The sequence below is a fragment of the Microcebus murinus genome, chromosome 21 (assembly GCF_040939455.1).
Source record: "Microcebus murinus isolate Inina chromosome 21, M.murinus_Inina_mat1.0, whole genome shotgun sequence".
In the NCBI taxonomy this organism is placed as follows: domain Eukaryota; kingdom Metazoa; phylum Chordata; class Mammalia; order Primates; family Cheirogaleidae; genus Microcebus; species Microcebus murinus.
In genome coordinates this window covers 1,383,925-1,409,920 of record NC_134124.1, presented here as the reverse complement: position 1 = coordinate 1,409,920, position 25,996 = coordinate 1,383,925, and the positions used below count along the sequence as shown (strand labels likewise).

Sequence of the window (25,996 nt, the reverse complement as noted above, 5' to 3'; positions counted from 1 at the left end):
TTAATGGCTTTAAACGACATATATTTATGTCTAAGTTTTTATGGGTCAGGAATTCAGGAGCAGCTTAGCTTGGTGGTTCTGGCTCAGCATCTCTCATGAGGCTGTAGTCGGGATACCGACAGGGGCTGCAGTCATCTGAGTCTTCTCTGGCCAGAGTGGGAGGATCTGTGCCAAGATGGCTACTCACAATGGCTTTTGGCACAGTGCCCACAGTTCCTCTTCACGGGGGCCTCTCCACAGGCTGCTTTACATGTGACAGTAGCTTCCCCCCAAGTAACTGATCCCAGGGAGAATGAAGCAGATGCTACAATGGTCTTTTATGATCTGGATTCAGGAGTGACACATCACTTCTGCCAAATTGTTGTTTGTCACACTGAACAACCCTGATATATTATGGTCGGGGCTATACAAGGATATGAATGTCAGGAGGCAGGAATCACTGAGAGCCATCTTTGAGGTTGGTTGCCATAATTGATAAAACAAAAGCTTTGATTGCATTAAACTTAAGCCTTCATGTTCATAAGACATTTAAAACACAATTCAGCAATGTCCATTGTCTGTGAATTAGCTTTTTTAAAACTTTTGAGTATGTTTAACAATCATATTTTTTATTTCCTTAGCTTGAAAAATATATGTATATTTTAATTTTTGGCTAAAATTTTATGAATTTTCCTTATAGTTTTTTACAGAAGTAGTAATTACTATACTTTGATTGGGAAGTTGAATGATACTAAAGAGGCTAACGTTATTTTTAACACATTGGTGGCCACACTAGAAAAAAATTTTTTTTTCCTTTGGGCCATGGTGTTTTATTATGAAAATAGAATTAAAACTTTGAAAACAAAATGAATCTTTCTAATGAAAAATTTGTTATTTTTTATTATTTTCTGTGCACGAGTTATATGCAACTTGAAAAATAGTTCTCACAGCCCCTAAAGTGAAGAAATATGTGAGTTACGTATGCTTCACGAGACCCCAGGCTCAAAACTAACATGAGTTAAGTACAATTCACGTGGCAGTTAATCTGTTAAGGAACAAAGATTATTTAATGTCAGTTATATATGGTTATGACTCAATTGAGATTTTAGCCTAGATTTCATTTTTATAATAGTCATTGTCATTCCAATTAGAATATGCTGCTACCAATAACAATCACAATTTGTGTGGGGTAAAGATCAAGATATTTGAATATTCTTTTTCATTCCAAAGATGTAATATAGTTAAATAACCTGCAGTGTAGATTCATGTTGTAAACATTATCTGGACAAAAACTGAAAGTGCTTTTTTTTTTTTTGAGACAGGGTCTTTTTTTGTTGCCCAGGCTAGAGTACAGTGGTGTCGTCATAGTTCTCTGTAACCTCAGACTCCAGGACTCAAGCAATTCTCTTGGCTCACACTGTTGAGTGGCTGGGAACTACAGGCAGATGGCACCACGCCCAGCTAATTTTTCTATATTTTGTAGAGACAAGAGTCTCACTCTTGTTCAGGCTGTTCTGGAACTCCTGGCAATCCTCTTGTCTTGGCCTCCCAGAGTGCTAGGGTTACAGGTTTGAGCCACTGCACCAGGCCTGAAAGTGCATTTTTAATGATAAATAAATGTATACTATACAAATTTTCAGAAAAATTTTTAAACATTTAAATATAATTAACCCCAGTTTTCTTGGGTATATAGCATCTTATAGTCATTTTTGTTCATTCTCTTAGCTGACTGCTTGTATGTGTTTCTCCCTTACATTTATTACACATGTATCTATGCCAGGGAATGGACTAAGGCACCAATAAACATTTGTGTGTTAAATTTAAGAGAGTTACCTAGTTGCTGTGACAAATCTCGAACTAGAATTCACATTTGTTATTTCAAATCTAGTTAATTACTGACATTAATAACAAAAAAAGCCCTCTAGGCTGGTAAGAACTAGACAAAAGTCTTTTTCACTAATCTGGTAGATCAAAGGGCATCACTAAACTTTATCACCACAGAGTGGCACCTCAGGCTAGGAAAGTTAGACGCACTCTCCAGCCTCATCTGAACCTGTGTAGTGTCCTGCTTTTCTCTGGTGGTTGTGAATTCTGGTGTCTTCTAACATGCCCATATTTATATGAATCTAAATATATGTATAAACCAAATGATTTTTTAATTCAACAGTCATGGTTTCTCTGTTTTAACAGCATAAATTTTTAAGTTGATTAGGAAATCAGCTATTGAATTCTAGATTTTGTTATATCTTTAAGGTATAATCCTTGATGGTCTTTGTACTAGAATATCTGTTTTCTTACAGAACAACTTCTGGAGTTTATGCACCAGCTCCCTGCTTTTGCAAACATGACCATGTCTGTAAGGAGAGAGCTCTGCTCAGTGATGATCTTTGAAGTGGTAGAGCAGGCTGGAGCTATTATTCTTGAAGATGGGCAAGAGGTATGTCAGCAAATAAATTATATACATTATTTAGTATGGCTACTAATTTTTAGAATTTAATTTCCGTAAACTTATATAAATCCTGATTTTTTAACTTCTGTAATTTTTTAAATGAATGCTGAGTTTTTATGGTTTCTGAAGAGAAAAGTTTTTGATTTTGCTTTACTTTGTCTTAATATTTGATTTAGCAGTGGACTTTGTGTAGAATAGGTGCTTAATAAATAATATTCACTGAACCAAATTCGTTTTTACTTCTCAAAATGGTTTCTAAGACTTTTTTAAATATTCTTAATTATTGTTTTATATGTATATTTTTATCATTATTATTTAAATGTTTATCATATATTTACTCTCCTAATTTCTGTTATACAGTTTTTTAAAAAATAATGAGGGAAATGTATTGGTACCAGTGCCTCCTAGTACGCTGCTGCCAGTCGAGGCATGAGGCATTTATGTTGCAATTCTGTGTTCAGAAATTGGCAACTTGTGGAGGGGTAAAGAAAGTTTGCAGGGGGATTGGAAAGTATTACTGCTGTTAAGAAATGCTTCACTGTTTTTCTTGTCAAGTATATAAAGATTAATGCTGAGATACCAGTAAATGAACATTGTTATATACTGCTAGTAGGAATATAAATTGGTACAGCAATTCTGAAAAGTCATTTAGAAATTCTTTTTTTTTTTTTTTTGAGACGGAGTCTCGCTTTGTTGCCCAGGCTAGAGTGAGTGCCGTGGCGTCAGCCTAGCTCACAGCAACCTCAAACTCTCTGGGCTCCAGTGATCCTTCTGCCTCAGCCTCCCGAGTAGCTGGGACTACACGCATGCGCCACCATGCCAGGCTAATTTTTTCTATTTATTTTTAGTTGGCCAATTAATTTCTTTATAATTTTAGTAGAGACGGGTCTCGCTCTTGCTCAGGCTGGTCTCGAACTCCTGGCCTTGAGTTATCCGCCCACCTCAACCTCCCAGAGTGCTAGGATTACAGGTGTGAGCCACCATGCCTGGCCTCTGATTATTTTTAAATTGTGTGATAGAAGTTCTTTGAGGGCAGGGCCCTTTTCTCTAACTCTATTTACATATTTTTCTCCTCGCATCCTAGAAAACATCTGGCAAATAGAATATGTTCCTCCCAAAAGTTTGATGAACAAGTAAACATAGTATTTTTTTAAAGCAGGATAGTCTCAATATTTCATCAATATAAAATAATATATATAGGAGAGAAATAAATGAAACTTTAAAGAACTGTGTGCAAACAGTAGGATTTTGAGTAACTTTTCTTTTCCACAAGTTTTTGCATTCTTTTAATTTTCCACACTTATGTCAGGAAAAATTTGTTGTGTTTCTACTTTATACCAGGTACTATTCTAGACACAGAGATACAGTGGTGAAAAAAACCACAGTGCCTGTCTTCAAGTAGCTTATATAATACATAAGTTCTACAGTGAGTATATTTTATGTTAAAAATAGTCAAGAAAAGTACACGTTTGAAAAAAGTATTTCTTACTGCCACTGATAACCCTTAAAAACTGACAATCTACATTTCTCTTAAATCACATTAAAACAGTTAAAAGTTTAGGCTTATAAGAAAGAGGAGTTGGATGGTGCTCAAATGGGGATAGTGCCCACTAGGGTTTGGGGGAGGGGGAGGTACACATTTTAGGGTTGTGGTGAGCATAGAGGGGGGGGGAATACATCTAACCTTTCTAAGGGAAAGGCTAAGATATATAATGTAACCCAAAAGTCAAAAAAGAAAAAACAAAGTTTTATCAGGTGGTGGGCAAATGGGAGGGGGGAGGAGGGGAAGAATTTACACTTACAAAAAAGGTGCCATGCGTACCATCTGAGGGTAGGACACACTTGATGTTTTGGTAAGGGGGGGGGCATGGGGCAGGGGGAGGAATGGCAGGGGCAATATATGTAATCCTAACAATATTTGTACCCCCATAATATGATAAAATTAAAAAAATAAAAGAGAGGAATTGGATATTAAAGGACAATAAGTGGTCTTTCATTGATACCCAGTAGACTTTTAAAATATATCTTCTTTGAGCATTAAATACTCACACATAAATGAAGGCAGTTTTTTCTTAAAAGAAATTTGAGTATTTCATTTTGTGAGATATCCCTCAAAGTTCAGGCTCTTACTGGTCTTTCTGAATTAATCACTAGCTATCTATTTTTTTTTTTGATTGCTTGCTATGTGCCAGGCACTGTTCTAAGCACTTACATGTATATTAACTCATTTAATTAACATAGCAGTTCTGTGATAGATACTGTTATTAATTGCCATTTCAGCAGTAGGGAAACTGAGGTCCAAGAAAGGTTAAATAACTTGCCAGAAGTCACTTAGCTACTTGGTGGCATGGTCTGGATTAAGATTCCAAGAGTTTATGTTCTTAAACATAATACTATTTTGCCTCAGAGAATTTGATCAATTATGAAAGCCCTTGTTTGGTGACTAAAAGAAGAAAGTAAAATAAACTTTAGTGGTTTGCATAGACAAGGCATAGAGTATTACTAACAGAGTATTTTGTAATATAACCAGATCCTTCTTTTTAAAATTATACAAATTATGTATATTGATAGATTCTTTTCAAAGTTAACATATAACTATCTTTTTAAAAAGAGTCTTAAAACCTTTGTTTTTCTCTATAGCTCGACTCATGGTATGTTATTTTAAATGGCACTGTAGAAATCAGTCATCCAGATGGAAGAGTTGAAAATCTGTTTATGGGAAATAGTTTTGGAATCACTCCCACTCTGGATAAGCAGTACATGCATGGAGTTGTCAGGACTAAAGTAGATGATTGTCAGGTAAGGGCATCTCCTGGTCAAGTACTCTTGCTTGTTTTTTAACTTAAAATAGCCAAGCATGTTTTTTCTTCCTCAAAATAAAATAGCTTGATTTGAGAATTAGGAGTTTGAAATAGCTCACAGTTACTACAGAAAACTAGATTTTATATCTGCCTCAGATATTTGTGGAATTGAGCAAGCTATAAATTTTGAAAAGAGAATACATACCAAATAAATGCTGGTTGGTTAAATTTCTGTTGGGCATCAGCCAGCTCAGTCTTTTTTAAAAAAAATAAAGGAGAGGAATAGGAACTTCTGAGTTGTTTCTAATTTACTCCTGCTTCATGGTTTCTTTGTATAGGCTCTGTTTTGAGAGAAGTAGATGTTCACTTCTCCTTTTAAAGAGCAAAATTCAAACAGATTAGACTTCTTTGGTCTCTTTGTGCCTCAGTTGTTTCACTGTGATTTTTGTTAAGGGTTAAAGGAATTGAATGAAAAGTAACTGATGGCACTTGATTTCTTACCTTTGTGCTCTGCCTTGGTGCCTAGCAGTATATTTATGTACTGCAGGTTCTTTAACTGTCCCCATGTTGTTCTTGGACAGTTTGTCTGCATAGCCCAGCAGGATTATTGGAGAATTTTAAATCATGTGGAAAAAAATACCCATAAAGTTGAGGAAGAGGGAGAAATTGTTATGGTGCATGAGCACCGTGAGCTGGACCGGAGTGGAACCAGGAAAGGACATATTGTGATCAAGGTGGGTGTTTTTATTTATTATTCTAGTCACTAAGAGAATAAAGCTTTCATCTTGTTTTTAAAAACCACTTTTTGAGTAGTGCAGGATAAATCACTAACATATTGGAATCTAATCTAAATAAATATGTTGGCTCTTCTGTCTTTTTCTGAACTGGTTCTTATACATTTTAATGATGAATGATGACTTACTGCCATTTAATGGGGCTGGGTATGGATAGTGTATTATTTTAGAATACACTGGTCAAAGTTTTCCCTCTCAAATTTATTTTATAATCCACTAATAATGTAAGTTGATTTCATCAAAAACAGCAGTATTTATAAACATTACAGAAAGTTCAAGGACCAACCATAAAGGCATAGGGGACTCTAGGTGAAGATGCACAGTGCTTGCTTGAATCTTTGTGACGTTGAAATGGGCATCTGCTTTTCTGAACCTCACTTTTCTTACCTGGTAATGGAGCTAATACAACAAGGCTTCATTCGGGCTAAATGAGGTAAATCAAAAACCATAGCATGATTGTAGAGTCTGAGTATTAATCCTCATGCTGTTTTCCCTTCTCTAGGTCTTCTCCTCTACTCATGGCCTCCCCCCTCCTTGTCTCTTTAAAGAGACCTCTGGATGTAAACTAGAACAATTACAGCTGAAAGAGTATATATGCATAACTGTTTCTCTTTTCAAGCTAGTCTTGCTTGCAAAATAAGTGTCTTTATTAATTGCTAATGGAACAGTTTATTTAATAGTGTGAAGGAGATAAGTTAGATGATTTGAGGTCTGATGTTATATTCGTTCTTCCTTGAGAGTAAGGCTCTTCCTCAGAGCTGTCTCTTTCTTTTCCTAAACAGGTGAGTGTAAGCCTTGTTAATAGAAAAGATGAACATGTAGGTGGACTGCCATAGACTAATGCGTATGTTTTTTTCATTTTAACTCATTTTGTCTTTTTTGGGGGGACGGACTCATGTTTTTTAGTAATTTATTTCTAAATAATATCAAACTTACAGAAAAGTTACAAGAACAGTACAGAGAGCTCTGTGACTCAGATTCCCCAGCTGTTAATATTTCACTGCACTTGTTCTATTATCATCAGTCCTTTTCTGGAGCATTTGAGAGCAATCTGCAAAGATGATGCCTCATCACTCCTAAGTATTCCATTGTATATTTCTTAAAAACAAAGATACTCTCTGACATGAACACCACAGAATCCTTCAAGTTAGGAAGTAAACATTGTTAAATAAAATCATTCAGCCCAAAGACCCTATTTAGATTTTTACCAACTGTCCCAGCAAGGTCTTTTTTTCATTTCTGGTCCAGTATCTTACATAGGAAAATAGCTGCATCTAGTTGTCATGTCATTTCTGTCTAAACCACTTCCTCAGTCCTTTCCTGTTCATATCCTCAGCAGTGTTAAAGGGCACAGATCTTATATTCGTAGTATCACCTTCCACTTGGATCTTTCCAGTGTTTTCTCCTGACCAGATTCCAGTCATGCTTTCCAGGAGGGATTCCACAGAAATGGCGCTGTGCTTTTCTTGGTGCATCACGTCAGGGGGACATGATGTCAACCTGTCATCCCACCAGTGAAGTTAGCTTTGATGACCTGGTCATGTTGGTGTCTGTCTCCCTGGTTTCTTCACTATAACATCACCTTCTTACCCTTTGTAATTGTTAAGTATTTGGTGGAGAGATGTTCTGAGATGGTATCAATATACTAGCCACAAACCTAGAATATCCACTAGGTAAAAACATCCATTCACCAGTCTTTACTTCCATTGACTACTCTTACCTCAAATAGTAATATCCTATTTCCATAATTTCTCCTACATTTACTGTCACTTTACTGTAAAAATGAGCCTTCTCTATTTATTTATGTTGGTATAGGCTAACTTTGTATTCCCTTACCATTAGCATTATTATTCGTAGGCTCAAATTGTCCCCAATTTAGTCAGTGGGTCCCTCTTAAAACCAACTCCTATATTCTTTATACATGTCCCCTTCATTCTTGGAGCATTTCTTTATAATCTTGGAAATAATAAGGCTCATTTTGAACTTTTCCTGCTCCAGCTCTAGAATAAGCCATTTATCCAGAGAGCCCTGGATCTATTGGAAGATGGCATTTATAAACCGAGATTTATGCACTTGGTTCATTGCTACTGATGTCTCATTGCTTTTAGAGCTTCTCGTCAGACAGATCTAGGAGATATATACATATATATGGTTATTAAATATAAAATGCCCGATTTCTAATCAATAGTGTAGTTTATTATATCTCAACAAGAAGCAGTCCAGTTAAAATATGCTCCTAAACTATTGACACAGTTTTGCTATCTTAATGATAGCTAGTTTATGCCAGCAGCAAGAAAGCCTGGAGAGCAAGTGGCAATGAAATTGCAAAAGATGTTTTCCACAGCTTGTTGAGAAGTGAGTATTTTTCCTTATAATAAGTGGTCCAAAGCCTGGAAGAAGTGGTAGTCAGTTGTTGCAAGGTCTGGTGAATATGGTGGATGACAGAGAGTTTCCAAGTCTAGCTGCTATAGTTTGAGCAGCGTTGTTTATGCAACATGTGGTAGAACATTGTCTTGAGCAAGACCCCCATCTCTACTAAAAATATAAAATGTAGCAGGGTGTCATGACAGGTGTCTATAGTCCCAGCTGCTTGAGAGGCTGAGGCAAGAGGATCACTTAAGCCGAGATGTTTGAGGTTGCAGTGAGCTACAATGATGCCACTACACTCCATCCAGGGTTACAGAGCAAAACTCTGTCTCAAAAAAATAAAAATTATCAGGTAAAAACATTGTTAGTATTAATGTATGTTTATCATATAGTTATTCTGAACAGTGAAATTGTTAGGATGAATGCAGCAAATTGAAGTTCGGAGTTATGGGTCACAGTTGGTTTTATATCAGGCTCACCATTTGATTTCTGTGTTTGTTCTTCATACCCACTTTCGAAAAAGCTACAAAGGATAATAAATTTAACATTTGTTCAAAAGCTCATAGAGGAGCAGTAGGGAAATGTTTATTTACATTATTTAATAAATTTGGTTACAGGCAAGCATTTAAAACTTTGAATTAATGTAAAAGTTATCTGTAGAGCTTCTGGTTCCTCTCAAGATGGTGAACTAGTGTGAAGAAACTATGGAAGAGGAAACATCTATTCTAGGAAGTAACAGTAACAGGGCTATCTTGAACTAACTGCTGTGGTGATCTTACAGTCAGAGCAGAAGAGATTTTCAAGTTTAATCAAATTTGGAGGAAAGCTTTACTTTAGAAAAAAATAGTTTAACTCTCACTTCTTCCTTCTGTTGTCTTAATTACATGTCCCTATTGCGGCAGAAGTGGCAGTGACAGCCCGCTCTAGGGACAAATCAGCGATGTTTGAAGGCCTTGCTATAATGAAATGCAAATAAAAATAGCTTTAGCTGAATAAATGCTGTTGAGTATTTATTTCTCTGCTTTTCCTTTCTCTATACCTCTGGGTGCTAGTGGGTTACAGCCTAAAGAGACTGCCTTCTCACAGTGATAAGGATTCAAAGGCGAAGCTCTGCTCTGAGGACTTGTCTGATGGGTTATTGACAGAAGAGGGTAATAGCAGTAGTTCTTTGGTTTCTAAGCTATTTGTCTATTTTCTAATCCGTTCTGTCCTTGGATTTTTAGGCAACACCTGAGCGTCTCATCATGCATTTAATAGAAGAACATTCCATTGTGGACCCAACTTATATAGAAGATTTTCTATTAACTTATAGGACATTTCTTCAAAGTCCTTTGGATGTTGGGATCAAACTACTGGAGTGGTTTAAGATTGACAGCTTAAGGGATAAGGTTGGTTTTATAAACAGCATGAAAGTGATTTTAGCCTTTAAATTGTATTCATGAAACCTTTTGCAGTTGATTAAATGTTTATTTTATAACAAGATTTAGTTCACCTAAAACATTAGTGAGTCAGTATGAACACAACTCTGCTTACTTTTATGACAGAATAGCATGTTAAAAATGAACATGAGCCTTGAAAGGCAAAAACCAAAATAAAACTGTGGTGAAGCTGACATGATAGCTACATGAGAGTATTTTAGAATCTTAAAAAATATTTGGTGGTTTCTGAGGATCATTAAAACATTTAAAGGCTGATTAATAATTTAGAAAGAATATTTACCAAATAATTTTTTTTCAAGAGGGCTTGTTTTTAAGCTTCAAAATAGGTATATCTTAATTTTCCTTAGTTACAGACTTTATAATCATTTGAAAACAATTGGTCAAACTTTAATTTCTCTGTCCTGTGAGTTATTTAAATCTTCCTATGAGTATTTTCTTGCATTAAACATTGCCGTTTAAAATTATCTTATATTTCAGGCCGGGCGCGGTGGCTCACGCCTGTAATCCTAGCTCTCTGGGAGGCCGAGGCGGGCGGATTGCTCGAGGTCAGGAGTTCGAAACCAGCCTGAGCAAGAGCGAGACCCCGTCTCTACTATAAATAGAAAGAAATTAATTGGCCAACTAATATATATACAAAAAATTAGCCGGGCATGGTGGCACGTGCCTGTAGTCCCAGCTACTTGGGAGGCTGAGGCAGGAGGATCCCTTGAGCCCAGTAGTTTGAGGTTGCTGTGAGCTAGGCTGACGCCACGGCACTCACTCTAGCCTGGGCAACAAAGCGAGACTCTGTCTCAAAAAATAAATAAATAAATAAATAAATAAATAAATAAATAAATAAATAAATAAATAAATAAATAAAATTATCTTATATTTCACAAGGTATGTTTGTACATTTAAGGGAAAGACTAATATCTTAGCAAATTGGTAATAAGTTGTTTTAAGAAAATAAAAAATAGGGCCATGATTGCCTGGTATATCTTTCTGAGTTATATTTTAAAGGAAATAAATTGGATGCAGGTAGACTGTGGAATTCTGTTATTTAGGAGACTAAAGTATCCACAACTGATAGGCTTGCCCGCCTCCCCCACTTTTTAGAATGTAATATATTTACTTTGGTTGCTGAGAAAATAAAGGCATGCTTAATTAATAAACAAAAATAGGATTTAGGAGTAGTAGATATCTATATGTAAAATTATGAAATTATACCCTTATATACCATAAATAAAAATTTACTCAAATAGATCAAAGACCTAAATGTAAGAGGTTTTAATAGTCTTTAAAAAAAAGATAGGGATAAATCTTTATGACGTTGGAATTGGCAATGGTTTCTCAAATATGACACCCAAAGCATAAGTGACAAAAGAAAAAAATAAATAGGACTTCATTAAAATTAAAAACATTTCTGCATCAAAGAACACTATCAAAAAAGACAAGACAACACAGAATAGGAGAATATGTTTCCAAATCATATATCCGATCAGGGTATAGTATCCAGAAGGTATAAAAAAACTCTCACAACTCAGCAACAGAGAGAGCACAATTATAAAAGGGACTTCAATAGACATTTCTCTAAAGAAGATACATAAATGGCCAACAAGCACATGAAGATTTTCTACATCATTAGTCATAAGGAAATGGAAATCAAAATCACAATGAGATACCACTTCACACCTACTGGGATGGCTTTTTTAAAAAGAGAAAACAATAAACATTGCCAAGGATTTGGAGAAATTGGATGTCCCCTTTCTCCCACATTGATGATGGGAATGTAAAATGATGCAGCCTCTGTGGAAAGCAGCTTGGCAGTTCTTCAAGAAGTTAAGCTTAGAGTTACCAACTAACCAAGCAATTCTACTTCTAGGTGTATACCCAAACAGAACCAAAACAGGTGTGCAAACAAAAACTTGTACATTAAATATTCATAGTCACACTATTGACACTATGGAAACAACCCAAATGTCCATCATGGATAAGCAAAATGTGGTAGAGCCTTACAATAAAATATTATTCAGTGGTGAAAATAAATGAAGTACTGATCCATGCTATGGCATGGATGAACCTGGAAAACTTGATGCTAAGTGAAAGAAGCCAGTCACAAAAGGCTACATATTGTATGATTCTATTTATATGAAATATCCAGAATAAACAAATACACAGACAGAAAAGGAGATTGGTGTCTGCCAGGGGCTGGAGAGAGGGCAGAATGGGAAGTGACAGCTTAATGAGTCTGGGTTTTTTTCTTGGGGTGGTAAAAATATTCCGAAACTCAGAACTAGACAGTGGTGATGGTTGCACAACATTGTGAATGTACAAAATGCCACTGAACTGTGCAGTTTAAAATGGTTGAAATGATTATATGTGTATTCTACCACAATTTTTAAAAATATGGGTCATGTTTACATTGTTAGGCACATTATTCAAGTCAACGTACATTTTTTAATTTTTAACTTTTCTGTTAATCTGTGGAGCAAAGTAAATTATTTCACCATTTTGAAAATTCACAATATTTATAATTAATGAAGTTTCAGATTTGTTTTTGTTACAGTTTTGGTTAAATGTGTTCTTGATTATAGAAACACTTTTGATGTAGTTTTTTAGTTGATATGATTACCTACATTTATGATGTGAATTTTGCATTTTAAGTTGCTATCTGAAATATATACATCTTAGCATACAGGATTGTGTCTTCTCACTGAGCTCACAGAGTCCTGGCTCTTGTTACTTGTGCACCCAAGGAAGCAAAAGCTTAAACTATATCTTCCTATCAGAATGAGCCTTTTGTGCACAAGGAAGGAGGGCAAGAGGGTTAGCGGTAAAGCTCAGTTCCTCCTCAGCTTGGGACATGCTTTTGGATCTGCTTTTGCAAGAGGACTGCCTCTCATAACCACATGCTGCCTCCTTCATATTTCCACAGGTGACACGGATTGTATTATTATGGGTAAATAATCATTTTAATGATTTTGAAGGTGATCCTGCTATGACTCGATTTCTAGAGGAATTTGAAAGAAATCTGGAAGATACAGTAAGGATCAAAAGAATTTATATTTTCTTTAAGTTTCCGGGTTACTCTGTCCATCAACTTCCCATGACCAAGAACAGAACTCAGAACAGCAAGAGCTTTCATCCTCTCCTGTGTCTTGACTTTTGCTCATCCTCTGTCACCCCACCCAAACAAAAATCATGCTTCCTCCTGAATCTTCCATTTCTGTTTTAAGACTAATGACATCTTATCTCTTACTTACCCAGGCTCATAAACACTGATGTGATCCATATATGTGGCCCTCCTCTCTCTTGACCTTTAATACCCTGGCCAAGATATCCAGTTAGTTGCTAAAGTCACCCAGTCCCTGATTTATACATACACATATTTCCTCTTTCTCAGCCATTTCTTTTTTCACTCCCCAGGTTAGGACCTCATTAGTTCATTATACTTGATCGTAGTTCTAATCTCTCTTCCTTCTATGTGGCTTCCATTCTGTGTGGCTGAAATACTGTTTTTAAACCATACATGTGATGAATATTACTCTGTCAGTAAACCATATTTTCTACCAAAGTCATTCCTCATCCATATATTCAGGTCCCTCATCTACCTTTTCAGCCTTTGTCCTGTGTATCTCAGATTATAGCCAGACCGGACTATTTTATATTCTTTGCTAGTTCTGCCTCTAAGCCATGCTGGAATTCTCTCCCAGTCATGCTGTTTGAGACTCTGTGTGACCTTCAGTGCACATCTCACATATCAGATCGAGGTCTCTCCCTGCTACATGTAATTTCACCTGTTCTAAGTATATAGCACCTAAGATAATTACCTCAAGGTCCTCTTAACTTAGTAGCCATTCATAAATCTTTTTTATTCTCCTTGTCAGATATAAAACTTGAAGCTGCAACTTTTCAAGGTGCCCCAAGCACCTTAAAATTTTAGGAAATCAGAACGGTGGCTTAAAGAGTATAGCTCAGGAATCAGATTGCCTGAATTAAGATCTAGGCTGCACCACTTTGTGGATATTTAAACTAGGACAAGTTGCCTAAGCTTTTATGCCTCAGTTGTATTATTTGTAAAAGTAGTAGTCCTTAGTTTGGTGAGATTGAGATGAGGATTATAATGAGCTAATGATTATAACAATTTGAAAACAAAACCTGACATATAGCAAATGCCAAATAATTATAGTTATTACTTATAGAGTGTAAGTGGATAGAGTTGAATAAAGTGGGGAAAATTGGTAGATTTGGTCCCTTTCCTTACCCCTTTGTTCCCATAGACTTCTCAGCAGGATTTCTGCTCTATGCAAAATGGGGAGAATGAACAGGGACTGGCAAACTTGCTTAAAGGGCCACAGAATTATTCTGCCACCATTCAGCTCTTCCAGTGCTGGCTGTGTAGATATTTAAGCAACACTGGAATGTGGAAACTGCCTTTTAGTCATGGGATTGTTTTTTCCTGTAATCAGTCAGTCATCAGGTATTTATTGAATTCTACTTTATACTCCAAGGTGTTATGTAGGATCAGAACAAGTATAAGACTCGATCTCTGCTCTGAAAAACACTTTAGCTTTTTGTTACGGATGTGAGATTTTCACATATTACGCTATTTGAGAATAATCGACTGTTAAACTGGTATTAGAATCTGGAAGTTAGACTATTACTGAGTTTAAGGAAGAGCTAAAATAATAAGTCTTTTCTGGAGATAGAAACTCGAATATGTCTTTGAACATTAGACAATATTTAGAAAGTGGTTCGAGTTGTTCAAAGTTTTGAATAAGGGTTTAGAAAGATTCTTGTTTCATATAACAGCCTGGAGATAAGCAAGGTAGGAATAGAGTGAAACAGGTTTAGAAAATGAGAAGTAATTTTTTTTATCCCTTTGTAAATGAGATATCACTTGGAAATCTTTTCTAGCCTGTGATTATCAAAAAGTCTTTAAAAATCATATTAAGAGATCATGTTTTTGAGAGTGCTCTGGGGTGAAAGTGTCCCCTTCTTCAATTTTATTTACCCCAGGTTACAGGTTATGTAGTCTTTAATATGTATAGCTGTAATTTTAATAATTTTAGGTGACTTTTAAAAACACAGGAGTGGGTAAATTTATATACATTTTACCCTTTTCTACTTTATAGAAAATGAATGGTCATCTCCGGTTATTGAATATTGCCTGTGCTGCAAAGGCGAAGTGGAGACAGGTTGTGCTTCAGAAGGCTTCCCGTGAGTCCCCGCTGCACTTCAGTCTTAATGGAGGAAGCGAGAAGGGATTCGGCATTTTTGTTGAAGGAGTAGAACCTGGTAGCAAAGCTGCTGAATCAGGACTGAAACGTGGTGATCAGGTAAGTAAATAACCAACCATTAAGATAAAGCCTTCTTATAAGTACTACATCTACTACTTTTGTTCTTATCTGATATTTCTTCAAATAAGCGTGATCAATTAAGGAAGTATTTTTCTGAGCCTCTTTTAGAGTTATTTTTTAAATGTACTTTTCATATATCGATTATTTTTAATGGCAGACCTCATGTAGTGTTGCTGGAAGCGGCATGGTCCCCTGGGATTTGCCAGCGTGACCTCCTCTGAGTGGGCCTGCCAAGGATGAGGAGACTGTGTAACCTGGCACAGTCTCCTCTAGAATACCCGAGAAAGATCAGTATGTGAGTCAGCATCCTTGCAAATTCTGAAGGAGGCATTTCCACCTTGTAGCTCTCAAATGTAGATGGCAAAGATTACCATAGATGATGGTAATCATTAAATGATGGTCAAGTGGTAGCATAACTTCATCCATAAACAAAATGAGCCAGGTGAGGGCCTAGGAAAAAGGAGACACTTGGAGGAATTTGGTGGCAATTTATTCTTCTCATGTAGGTATTAGGTAAGTACAGAGCAAACCTGTTTCCAAATGTGATCTCCTGACAACATGAAAAATCCAATTCCTGGGTTTACCTCAATCCTATTAATCATATGAACTGCATCCTTAAGAGGTAAAGTCTGAGAATGTGTATTTTTAAAAAGTTCTCCAGATGATTCTCATGCACACCAAAGGGTACTTTCCCAAATCTAGCTGATCATCAGGATCACTTGGGAAACTGACTTTTCTCGTTTAAAAATTTGTTCATTTCATTCATTTAGAATGTGGCTTTATTTTACTTTTAACTGAGCCATACTATCTTTTTTTTTTTAATTATAAGAGTATTCACATTATAAAAGTTCTATACTTCAGAAGAGTGGTTCTCAACCAGTGGGTGATTTCTGCCTCCCTTAAGGGGACATTTAGCAGTGACTGGAGGTATTCTTGATTATTGTGACTTAGGGATAACTGCTGGCGTGTCGTGTGTTGGCAGAGGCCAAGGATGCGGCTAAACAGCCTGTGTTGCCTAGTACAGCCTCCCTGACCAAAGGCTTATGTGGCCCAGAATGTCAGTATTGCAAGGGGTTAAGAAATTCTGATATATGCCGGAGGTGGTGGCTCACGCCTGTAATCCTAGCACTCTGGGAGGCTGAGGCGGGCGGATTGCTCGAGGTCAGGAGTTCAAAACCAGCCTGAGCAAGAGCGAGACCCCGTCTCTACTATAAATGGAAAGAAATTAATTGGCCAACTAAAAATATATACAAAAAATTAGCCGGGCATGGTGGCGCATGCCTGTAGTCCCAGCTACTCGGAAGGCTGAGGCAGGAGGATCGCTTGAGCCCAGGAGTTTGAGGTTGCTGTGAGCTAGGCTGACACCACGGCACTCACTCTACCCTGGGCAACAAGTGAGACTCTGTTTCAAAAAAAAAAAAACAAAAAAGAAACTCTGATATAAAGTAGTAACAACCCCTTTCTTTCTCTAAGGGGGCTTTTTAAAAATAGAGATTTCTGGGCCTTATTCCAGACTACTCATTAGGAATGTCTAATAGGTAGGATACTGGAGTCGTTATGTTTATTGTTCAAGTATTTTAATGTAAACACATTGAAGAATCTCATTCTTCACAGGAAAAAAAAATAGTGAAGTCTATTGATTTCATTCCTGGAAATGAAATTTATCATTCTTTTACTTCCCTCAATTTTCCTAATTATTGTTGAAATGGTCTGAGATTATAGATTTAGATTATCATCATTTTTTAACATTAGCATTATGTTTCTTCTGTTTTAAGAATACTTCAGCATCACCTTTCTTTCCAAAAAAAAAAAAAAGAATACTTTTGACATTTCCGTTAAGCTTCATAAGCTTATAAGTAATCGCTTAGACACTTACACTAGTTTACTGATTTAATTGATCACCTCCCTTTTATCTATACCATATGTCCCCATTATTTCAATTCATTTCACAGTTGTCCTTAATTCCTCTTCTGGTACTTTTTTCAAAAAGTACAAGTGGGTACTAGTTTTATATGTCTTTGCACATGTCCGAAGATAACTTTTGTTCTATGGTCTATAAAATTTTTTCTAACAGTTTTTCTCTCTGAACATTGAAGTCATAGAAAATTGTGTCATCTTAGTGTTGCTCAAGAGAAGTCCAAGCAAACTTTTATTTTCTTTTTGTAGGTTCCTTTGGTCCCACCCCCACCCCCTCCACAGTGATCTTTATAAATTCTTTATTCTCTGTCCATGGAATCCAAAAACTTCATGGGATATGTTATATAAATAGATCTTTTTTTTTTTATTATCTTTGGATGGTACTAGATGAGCCAGTTTAGTAGGTAGATGCAAGTCTTTTTTTCAATTCTGGGAATTTTACTCCTGTAGAATGTTTTTTTACTTTTTTAATACTTTGTTTTTCACTGTCTTTTTCTTATCTTTTTGGCATCTTTATGTCGATCCCTTAGATCTGTCCTCTGTACTGCTTATTTTTTGTTCATTATGTTTATCTCTTTATCCTTTTTCCTTGGAATCAGTATTTTTTAAAATGAGCTATTCTGTGATTCTGAGGTACAGCCAAATTGGGAAAGCTCTGCTGTGAAAGATCAGGAGTGTTTGCGTGGAAGCTGTCTCAGTTGCACTCCTTGTTGTTTGGCTGTCTGATTCAGCCAGTGGCAGAAAACAATATTAAATATATTTAGAGTGCCCCTTTTAAATTAATCACCTCTCTTTGAATTGCAGTAAATTTACATTTAGAACATTTGAGGAACTTGCATATGTATACACAAGCAATAATTTTTGTTAGCTCATTTAACATAATTAAAATTTTTCCTTCATATATAAACTATCCTATGTGTTTAATTCCTTTAATATGATCCCAGAGGGAGTGAACTTTAAAAAAAAAATGTTTATAGTAGAGAATTCAGGAACTACAATAATATAAACATAGAGAATACAATATAGAGAATACAATAAATATAGAGAAAAAAATGGTAGTCCAGCTTCTCACAGAGATAACCATTATTCACATACATACATACATTTTATTTAAATTCCATTTTATTTTTCACAATTAAACTTCGAAAGTTGTTGAAGTAACTAATACTGTTCTGTCTTACACTTTTCTCTGAAGATAATGGAAGTAAATGGACAAAACTTTGAGAATATTACATTTGTGAAGGCCCTTGAAATTTTGAGGAATAATACTCATCTTGCACTTACTGTAAAGACCAACATTTTTGGTGAGTTTTGTTATAAAAACTTCCTGAGCTTTTTTTTAAGAATAGAAAAAAGTCATTATAATGAGAGGAAAGCTATTAATAAAATATAAACATGTTTTTGTCTAGTCTGTTGTTTTTTATTATCTTTGGTGTTGAACTATCGTGTTCTAGGCTTTTCCTTTTGTATTTGTTTTTAATTATTATTTTGATATCTTAAAAAGTAAGTTTTAAAATAGGTATACAGCTACATCCAATCAGTTTTGAAATGTTTATAGAACATCTATTATGTACTGTACTCTGCTGGAGGGATACTTAATGAAACTTAGACTGTCCTGAATAAAACTTAGAAATCATAATCAGGCTTTTATCCCCCTGCTAATATGACTTAATTAAGAATTATGGATTTCTAATAACAGCATACTCTACCTTTCTATATAGAAATGTTGATTATAGTACCTATAGTGTGATTGTATCATGTTTATATTGGAATAAAGCAAGGACTATATTTGTACTTTTAACTAAATCTACTGTTGGATTTTTTGAACTTTCAAGAAAGATTTACTGTCATTTGGTATCATTAGACACCATAGGATTTTTTGCTAAAATTCTGAGACGGGCAACAGTAAAGCAGTACAGCAATTGGAATGTCAAATAAATTTAAGAGTCCTTATGAAATGGGGAGGAAAACAATTCCTCTAGCTTTTTTAGGTTACGGTTTGAGAAGTAAGAGGTGACTTTAAAAGCTGAGCCTATGGAAAGGAAGTGAGTTTTAGTTGTTTTTTTTTTGTTTTGTTTTTTTTAACTTGGGCTCGTTATGCTTTGCTTAGTCATAATGAAAAATGAAACATTTGGTATTTTTCCTTTTTATTATTTGAGTCCCTTTGACTGATTACATCATTTTTATGACTGTCTATTGGAAAATTTCTAATATTGTATTTAGCATAGAATAAATAGGCATTCACAGTTTTGGGGTTTCCTGGAGTTTGGACTAGTATCAAGAAATGCCAACTTTAGGTTAAACTGAAGGGATTCTAGTTTTGAAAAATATGAAAGCATAGTTTTCTCTATCACCTTAGGCAAATTTTTTAATCTCTGCAAGCTTCAGTTTCTCCTGCTGTAGTATTTCATAGGGTTCTTGTAAGGATCTAATACTTTTAAACCTTTTGTACCTGTCACATAATGATTACTAACTGGTATCAAATATTATTATATATGAAAATATAGAGATAGTGTAATATAGTGGTTAACAACATGTACCCTAGGAGACAAAAAAAAAAAAATTCAGTCTGAGGATGCAAAACACAGGGAAACCACACCCTCACTACTCTTTTGAGTAGTGAGAAAAGAGTTTTCCAGTAGAACTCTAGATTGGACCTGGCAGAGGGGAGGACTTACATGGTGCGGCAAAAGGGGGGGGGACACAGCAGTCAACACTTACTCAGGTAGAATGCAACCAGCCAGGCAGAACACCATGGGGTATCTCAAAGGAACATTTCTGAAACATTTGTAGAAATAGAACATTTTAGTCTGGAAATGATGCTCACAATAAAGCCCTGGTAACTCTGGCATCACCATGAAGTAGAGTTGAGCAGTTAGGTCATCTTCCGTGGAACTCACAGTCAGAACATCTACAAAAAGGAAATCTATAATCAGAAGCATTTGTTTAGATGATACCACAGAAAACCTACTTGGTCATTTTCTGTTACTTAAAACTGACAGCCAGCATGAGGAGAACAAGGATCATTGAGGGGGTGTGTGGGGGGGAACCTAATAATAAGTAATCTTATAAATTCTGGAGAAAATGCTTAATTTAAGGAACAGAAGAAAAACATTTCTAGAGCTCTGCTCAGAGTAATGTGAAAACTCATCCCTTCAAACAATAAGATGAGGAAAAAAAAAACATTGAGAAAGAAGTAACTCCTAGAGTTACTTAAAATATGGTTGCAAAGACAAAAACATTTAACAAAAGGAACAGATAATAAAGTCAAGAAAATCTCCCAGATTGTAGAACAAAAAGAAAGAATAAAATTAAGCACTATTCCAGGAGATCTAAAAGAAAATGTAAGGAAGAAAATAATTAGGAAATAATAGCAGAGACTATCCCAGAATGAAAGAAGGATGTGACTCTTCTAATTCAAAGGGCTCACTATAATCTGAGCAAAATGGATTTAGAAAACTTGTGTCAACTTTCCACTTCCAGTACTGATTGAAGGCAAATAAAAGAGCTAGACTAAATATAAATAGTAGCTAAGAACAAGCATAAAAATCCAAAAAGATAATGAAGAACTACATGACATAGAACAGAAAGCAAATTGGACCTTTAAGAGATGAACTGGAGCTATATCTGCCCTGGGAATTTACTGACTGCACCTCTGTGGAACATAGCCTTCCAGGAAAAGGTGAAATGGTTGTGCTCATGGCACAAACTCCGGATATGTCAAATCCTTTCCCTGCGCCTAGGACTGTACCGCAAAGCAATGTCTTTTTTTCCAGGGCCATTTCCCATCCATAGAGTATAGCTGGGAGAAGGAGCTCCTTGGTTAACTTAAAGGTTTGTAGTGTAGTGCCCACCAAAGAACAAAACACTCTAACATAACAACCTTTGTTAGGGTTGGGGACTTGAAAGGTTCACTTAAAATTGATGGGGTCTGAACTCTAGCTGCCCTTATAGGTAACCCAGAAAAACCTCAAGTTCTGGTCCTGGACTTTTTTTTTTTTTTTTTTTTTTTTTGAGATGAAGTCTAACCATGTGCCCAGGCTGGTCTCAAACTCCTGGGCTCAAGTGGTCCTGCTAACTCAGTCTCTTGAGTAGCTGGGACAACAGGTGCACATCACCCATCTATTATTTTAATTTTTAATAAAAGTAATACATGCGTGTATTTTGAAAATTAAAATACTACAGAAAGATACACAATGGGACCTTACTGTGTGTATTATTTTGTACTTTTTCACATCAATGCATTGATCTTCGTGTTATATAATTTTAATTATTGTATAAAATTCCATTGTATTATTACCATAATCCATTGAGCTAATGTCATTGATGTAATAAAAATCCTTTGCTCTTACCTTTTTTTGTTTTTTGAGACAGAGTCTCGCTTTGTTGCCCAGGCTAGAGTGAGTGCCATGGCGTCAGCCTAACTCACAGCAACCTCAAACTCCTGGGCTCAAGCAATCCTACTGCCTCAGCCTCCCGAGTAGCTGGGACTATAGGCATGCGCCACCATGCCCGGCTAATTTTTTTTCTATATATATATATTAGTTGGCCAATTAATTTCTTTCTATCTATAGTAGAGACAGGGTCTCGCTCTTGCTCAGGCTGGTTTGAAACTCCTGACCTCAAGCAATCCACCCGCCTTGGCCTCCCAGAGTGCTAGGATTACAGTCTGGAGCCACCTCACCCGGCCTGCTCTTACCTTGTATGCACATTCAGATCTACCTATATGACAAATTTCTCGAAGTAGAATTACTTTAGACAAATACTGCAGGGTTTTACTTTCTGAAAGTTTATCCCAATCTACACTTCATTCATCAGTATATAAGAATCCCTCTGCAGTGGGTATAATTAACTTTTTAATTATTGATACAAATTCTTTAATAAAGGTGAGGTTAAGTACCTTTCTTTGTGTTTCAACATTTCTATAAAGTATTTTAATTTCATCTGTCCATTTTTATGTTGAGTTACTCACAGTGCCTTATAAATGAAGAGCAGTATCTTTTTATCATAAGGGTTGCAAATATTTTTCCCATGTTTGTGTTTTGACTTTTGTGTGTGCATGCGCATGCAAATACACACATGTAGAGAGAGTGGCAGTTTTAATTTTTATATAGTCAAATTTATTAAACTTGTATAGATTCTTGGGCACTTTCATTTCTCATTCCTATACAGTATCTGGTATTTCTATTCAATAACATTGTAATTACATCTGCTCACTATCCTTTTATTTTGTCCTTAACTAATTTTTTTTTTATTTTATTTATTTTATTTTAGCATATTATGGGGGTAAGTATTAAGGTTATGTGTATTGCCCATGCCCCCCCCCTCGAGTCAGAGCTTCAAGCGTGTCCATCCCCCAAACATTGCATATCCTACTCATTGTGGTTGTATATACCCATCCCCTCCTCCCCTCTCCCACCTGCCCAACACCTGATAAATATTATTTCTATATGTCTACTTAGGTGTTGATCTGTTAATACCAATTTGCTGGTGAGTACATGTGGTGCTTGTTTTACCTTTCTTGTGATATTTCACTTAGTAGAATGGGTTCCAGCTCTATCCAGGAAAATACAAGAGGTGCTATATCACCATTGTTTCTTTTTTTTTTTTTTTTTTTTTGAGACGCAGTCTCGCTTTATTGCCCAGGCTAGAGTGAGTGCCGTGGCGTCAGCCTAGCTCACAGCAACCTCAGTCTCCTGGGCTCAAGCAATCCTACTGCCTCAGCCTCCCAAGTAGCTGGGATTACAGGCATGTGCCACCATGCCCGGCTAATTTTTTCTATATATATTAGTTGGCCAATTAATTTCTTTCTATTTATAGTAGCCACGGGGTCTCGCTCTTGCTCAGGCTGGTTTCGAACTCCTGACCTTGAGCAATCCGCCCGCCTCAGCCTCCCAGAGTGCTAGGATTACAGGCATGAGCCACCGCGCCCAGCTCACCATTGTTTCTTAAAGCTGAATAGTACTCCATGGTATACATATACCACATTTTATTAATCCACTCATGAATTGATGGGCACTTGGGTTGTTTCCACAGCTTTGCGATTGTGAATTGTGCTATAAACATTCGAGTGCAGGTGACTTTTTTGTAGAGTGTCATTTGATCTTTTGGGTACATGCCTAGTAGTGGGATTGCTGGATCAAATGGTAGATCCACTTGTATCCCTTTGAGGTATCTACATATTGCTTTCCACAGAGGTTGAACTAGTTTGCAGTCCCACCAGCAGTGTAGGAGTGTTCCTTTCTCTCCGCATCCACGCCAGCATTTATTGTTTGGGGACATTTTGATAAAGGCCATTCTTACAGGAGTTAAGTGATATCTCATTGTGGTTTTGATTTGCATTTCCCTGGTGATTAGAGACGTTGAGCAGTTTTTCATATGTTTATTGGCCATTATTCTGTCGTCTTTTGAAAAGTTTCTGTTCATGCCCTTTGCCCATTTTTTCTGGGGCTGTTTGATTTTTTTCTGGCTGATTTTCCTGAGTTCCAAATAGATTCTAGTTATCAGCCCTTTATCAAATGTGTAGCTTGCGAAAATTTTCTCCCATTCTGTGGGTTGTCTGTTTGCTCTCTTGACAGTTTCTTTGGCTGTGCAGAAGCTTTTTAATTTGATCAGGTCCCATTTGTTTATTTTTGTTGCTGCTATGATTGCCTTTGGGGTCTTCTTCATAAATTCTTTACCTAGGCCAATGTCTAGAAGAGTATTTCCAACATTTTCCTCTAGAATTCTAATAGTTTCACACCTAAGGTTCAAGTCTGTTACCCAGCGTGAGTTGATTTTTGTGAGAGGTGAAAGGTGTGGGTCTTGTTTCAGTCTTCTACATGTGGCTATCCAGTTTTCCCAGCACCATTTATTGAATAAGGATTCTTATCCCCAGTGTATGTTTTTGTCTGCTTTGTCGAAGATTAGTTAGCTATATGAGGATGGTTTTATATCTGGGTTCTCTGTTCTGTTCCACTGGTCAATGTCCCTGTTCTTGTGCCAGTAAAAAACTGTTTTAATGACTATAGCCTTGTGGTATAGTTTGAAGTCTGGTAAATTGATACCTCCTATTTTGTTTTTAATGCCTAGGATTGATTTTGCTGTACGGGGTCTTCTCTGGTTCCATACGAAGCGTAAAATTATTTTTTCTGTATCTGTGAAAAATGATGGTATTTTGATAGGGATTGCATTGACTCTGTAGGTCACTTTGGGTAGTATAGACATTTTAACAGTGTTGATTCTGCCAACCCACGAGCATGGTATATTCTTCCATCTGTTTATGTCCTCTGCTATTTCCTTCTTCAGTGTTTCATAGTTCTCCCTGTAGAGGTCTTTTACCTCCTTAGTTAAATATATTCCAAGGTACTTTATTTTCTTTGTTGCTATTTTGGAGAGAATTGAGTCTTTGATTTGGTTCTCACTTTTACTGTTGTTGGCATATAAATGCCTCTGATTTCTGTGTATTGATTTTGTATCCTGAGACTTTACTAAATTCATTTATCAATTCAAGGAGTCTCTTGGTTGAATCCTTCGGGTTTTCTAGCTATAATATCATGTCATCATCAAAAAGTGAGACTTTGATCTCTTCTGCTCCCATTTGGATGCCCTTAATTCCTCTGTCTTGTCTGATTGTTGTAGCGACGAGGACTTCTAGCACTCTATTGAATAGAAGTGGACATAGTGGGCAACCTTGTCTTATTCCAGTTCTAAGTGGGAATGCTTTCAGTTTTTCCCCATTCAGTATGATATTGGCTGTGGGTTTTTCACTTATGGCTTGTATCATTTTTAGGTAAGCCCCATCCATGCCTATTTTGTTGAGCGTTCTTATCATAAAAGGGTGTTGAATTTTGTCGAATGCTTTTTCTGCATCTATTGAGAGGATCATATGGTCTTTGTTTTTGCTTCTGTTTATATGGTGAATTACATTTATAGATTTGCGTATGTTGAACCATCCCTGCATCCCTGGGATGAAGCCCACTTGGTCATGATGGACTATTTTCTTGACAAGCACCTGGATTTAATTGGCTAGGATTTTGTTGAGAATTTTGGCATCTATATTCATAAGGAATATTAGTCTATAGTTTTCTTTTTTTGTTGCATTCTTTCCTGGTTTTGGTATCAGGGTTATGTTCGTTTCATAAAATGTGTTGGGGAGGATTCCATCCTTCTCAATGTTGTGGAATAATTTCTTCAGGATAGGCAACAGTTCTTCCTTGTAGGTGTGATAGAATTCAGGTGTAAAACCATCTGGTCCAGGACTTTTCTTTTTAGGAGAGGTTTTTATTGCTGTTTCAATTTCAGTACTTGATATTGGTCTGTTGAGGAATTCTATTTCTTCCTGGTTGAGCCTAGGGAGGCTGTGTGTTTCTAAGAAATTGTCCATTTCCTCCACGTTTTCCAGTTTGTGTGCATAGAAGTTTTTGTAGTATTCATGAATTATATCTTGTATCTCTGTGGCATCTGTTGTAATTTCTCCTTTATTGTTCCTGATGGAACTTATTAGAGATTTTTCTTTTCTGCTTTTCATTAGTCTAGCCAAAGGTGTATCAATTTTGTTTATTTTTTCAAAGAACTGTTTGTTTTGTTAATCTTCTGTATGGTTCCCCTGTTGTCAATTTCATTTAGTTCTGATTTGATCATAATGATTTCACCACTTCTGCTGGGTTTGGGGTTGGTCTGTTCTTTTTTCTAGCTCTTTGAGACGATTCGTTAGGTTGTCTATTTGTGATCTTTTTGACTTTTGGATATAGGCATTTATGGAAATTAACTTTCAGGACTGCTTTAGCTGTGTCCCACAGGTTTTGATAACTTGTGTCTCCTTTGTCATTTAGTTCAAAGAATCTTTTGATTTCCATCTTGATTTCCTCATTTATGAAGTGGTCATTCAGCAGGTTGTTTAGTTTCCATGACTTTGTGTAGAAATGAGGAC

The 25,996-nt window shown here is 36.2% G+C and overlaps 1 protein-coding gene across 13 annotated transcripts in view; it reads left to right on the top strand.

Annotated features, from left to right (window-relative positions):
* RAPGEF6 (Rap guanine nucleotide exchange factor 6) overlaps nucleotides 1–25,996 on the top strand; it is a 198,596-nt gene that overhangs the window by 108,826 nt on the left and 63,774 nt on the right. For all 13 annotated transcript variants that reach the window (XM_012762091.2, XM_075995989.1, XM_012762092.2 and 10 more), the window contains 7 exons: nucleotides 2,280–2,416; nucleotides 5,069–5,227; nucleotides 5,811–5,963; nucleotides 9,614–9,778; nucleotides 12,744–12,851; nucleotides 14,944–15,147; nucleotides 18,281–18,389. In XM_012762091.2, the coding sequence (XP_012617545.1) occupies nucleotides 2,280–2,416; nucleotides 5,069–5,227; nucleotides 5,811–5,963; nucleotides 9,614–9,778; nucleotides 12,744–12,851; nucleotides 14,944–15,147; nucleotides 18,281–18,389 (1,035 nt within the window). The remainder of the gene's footprint in view (nucleotides 1–2,279; nucleotides 2,417–5,068; nucleotides 5,228–5,810; nucleotides 5,964–9,613; nucleotides 9,779–12,743; nucleotides 12,852–14,943; nucleotides 15,148–18,280; nucleotides 18,390–25,996) is intronic.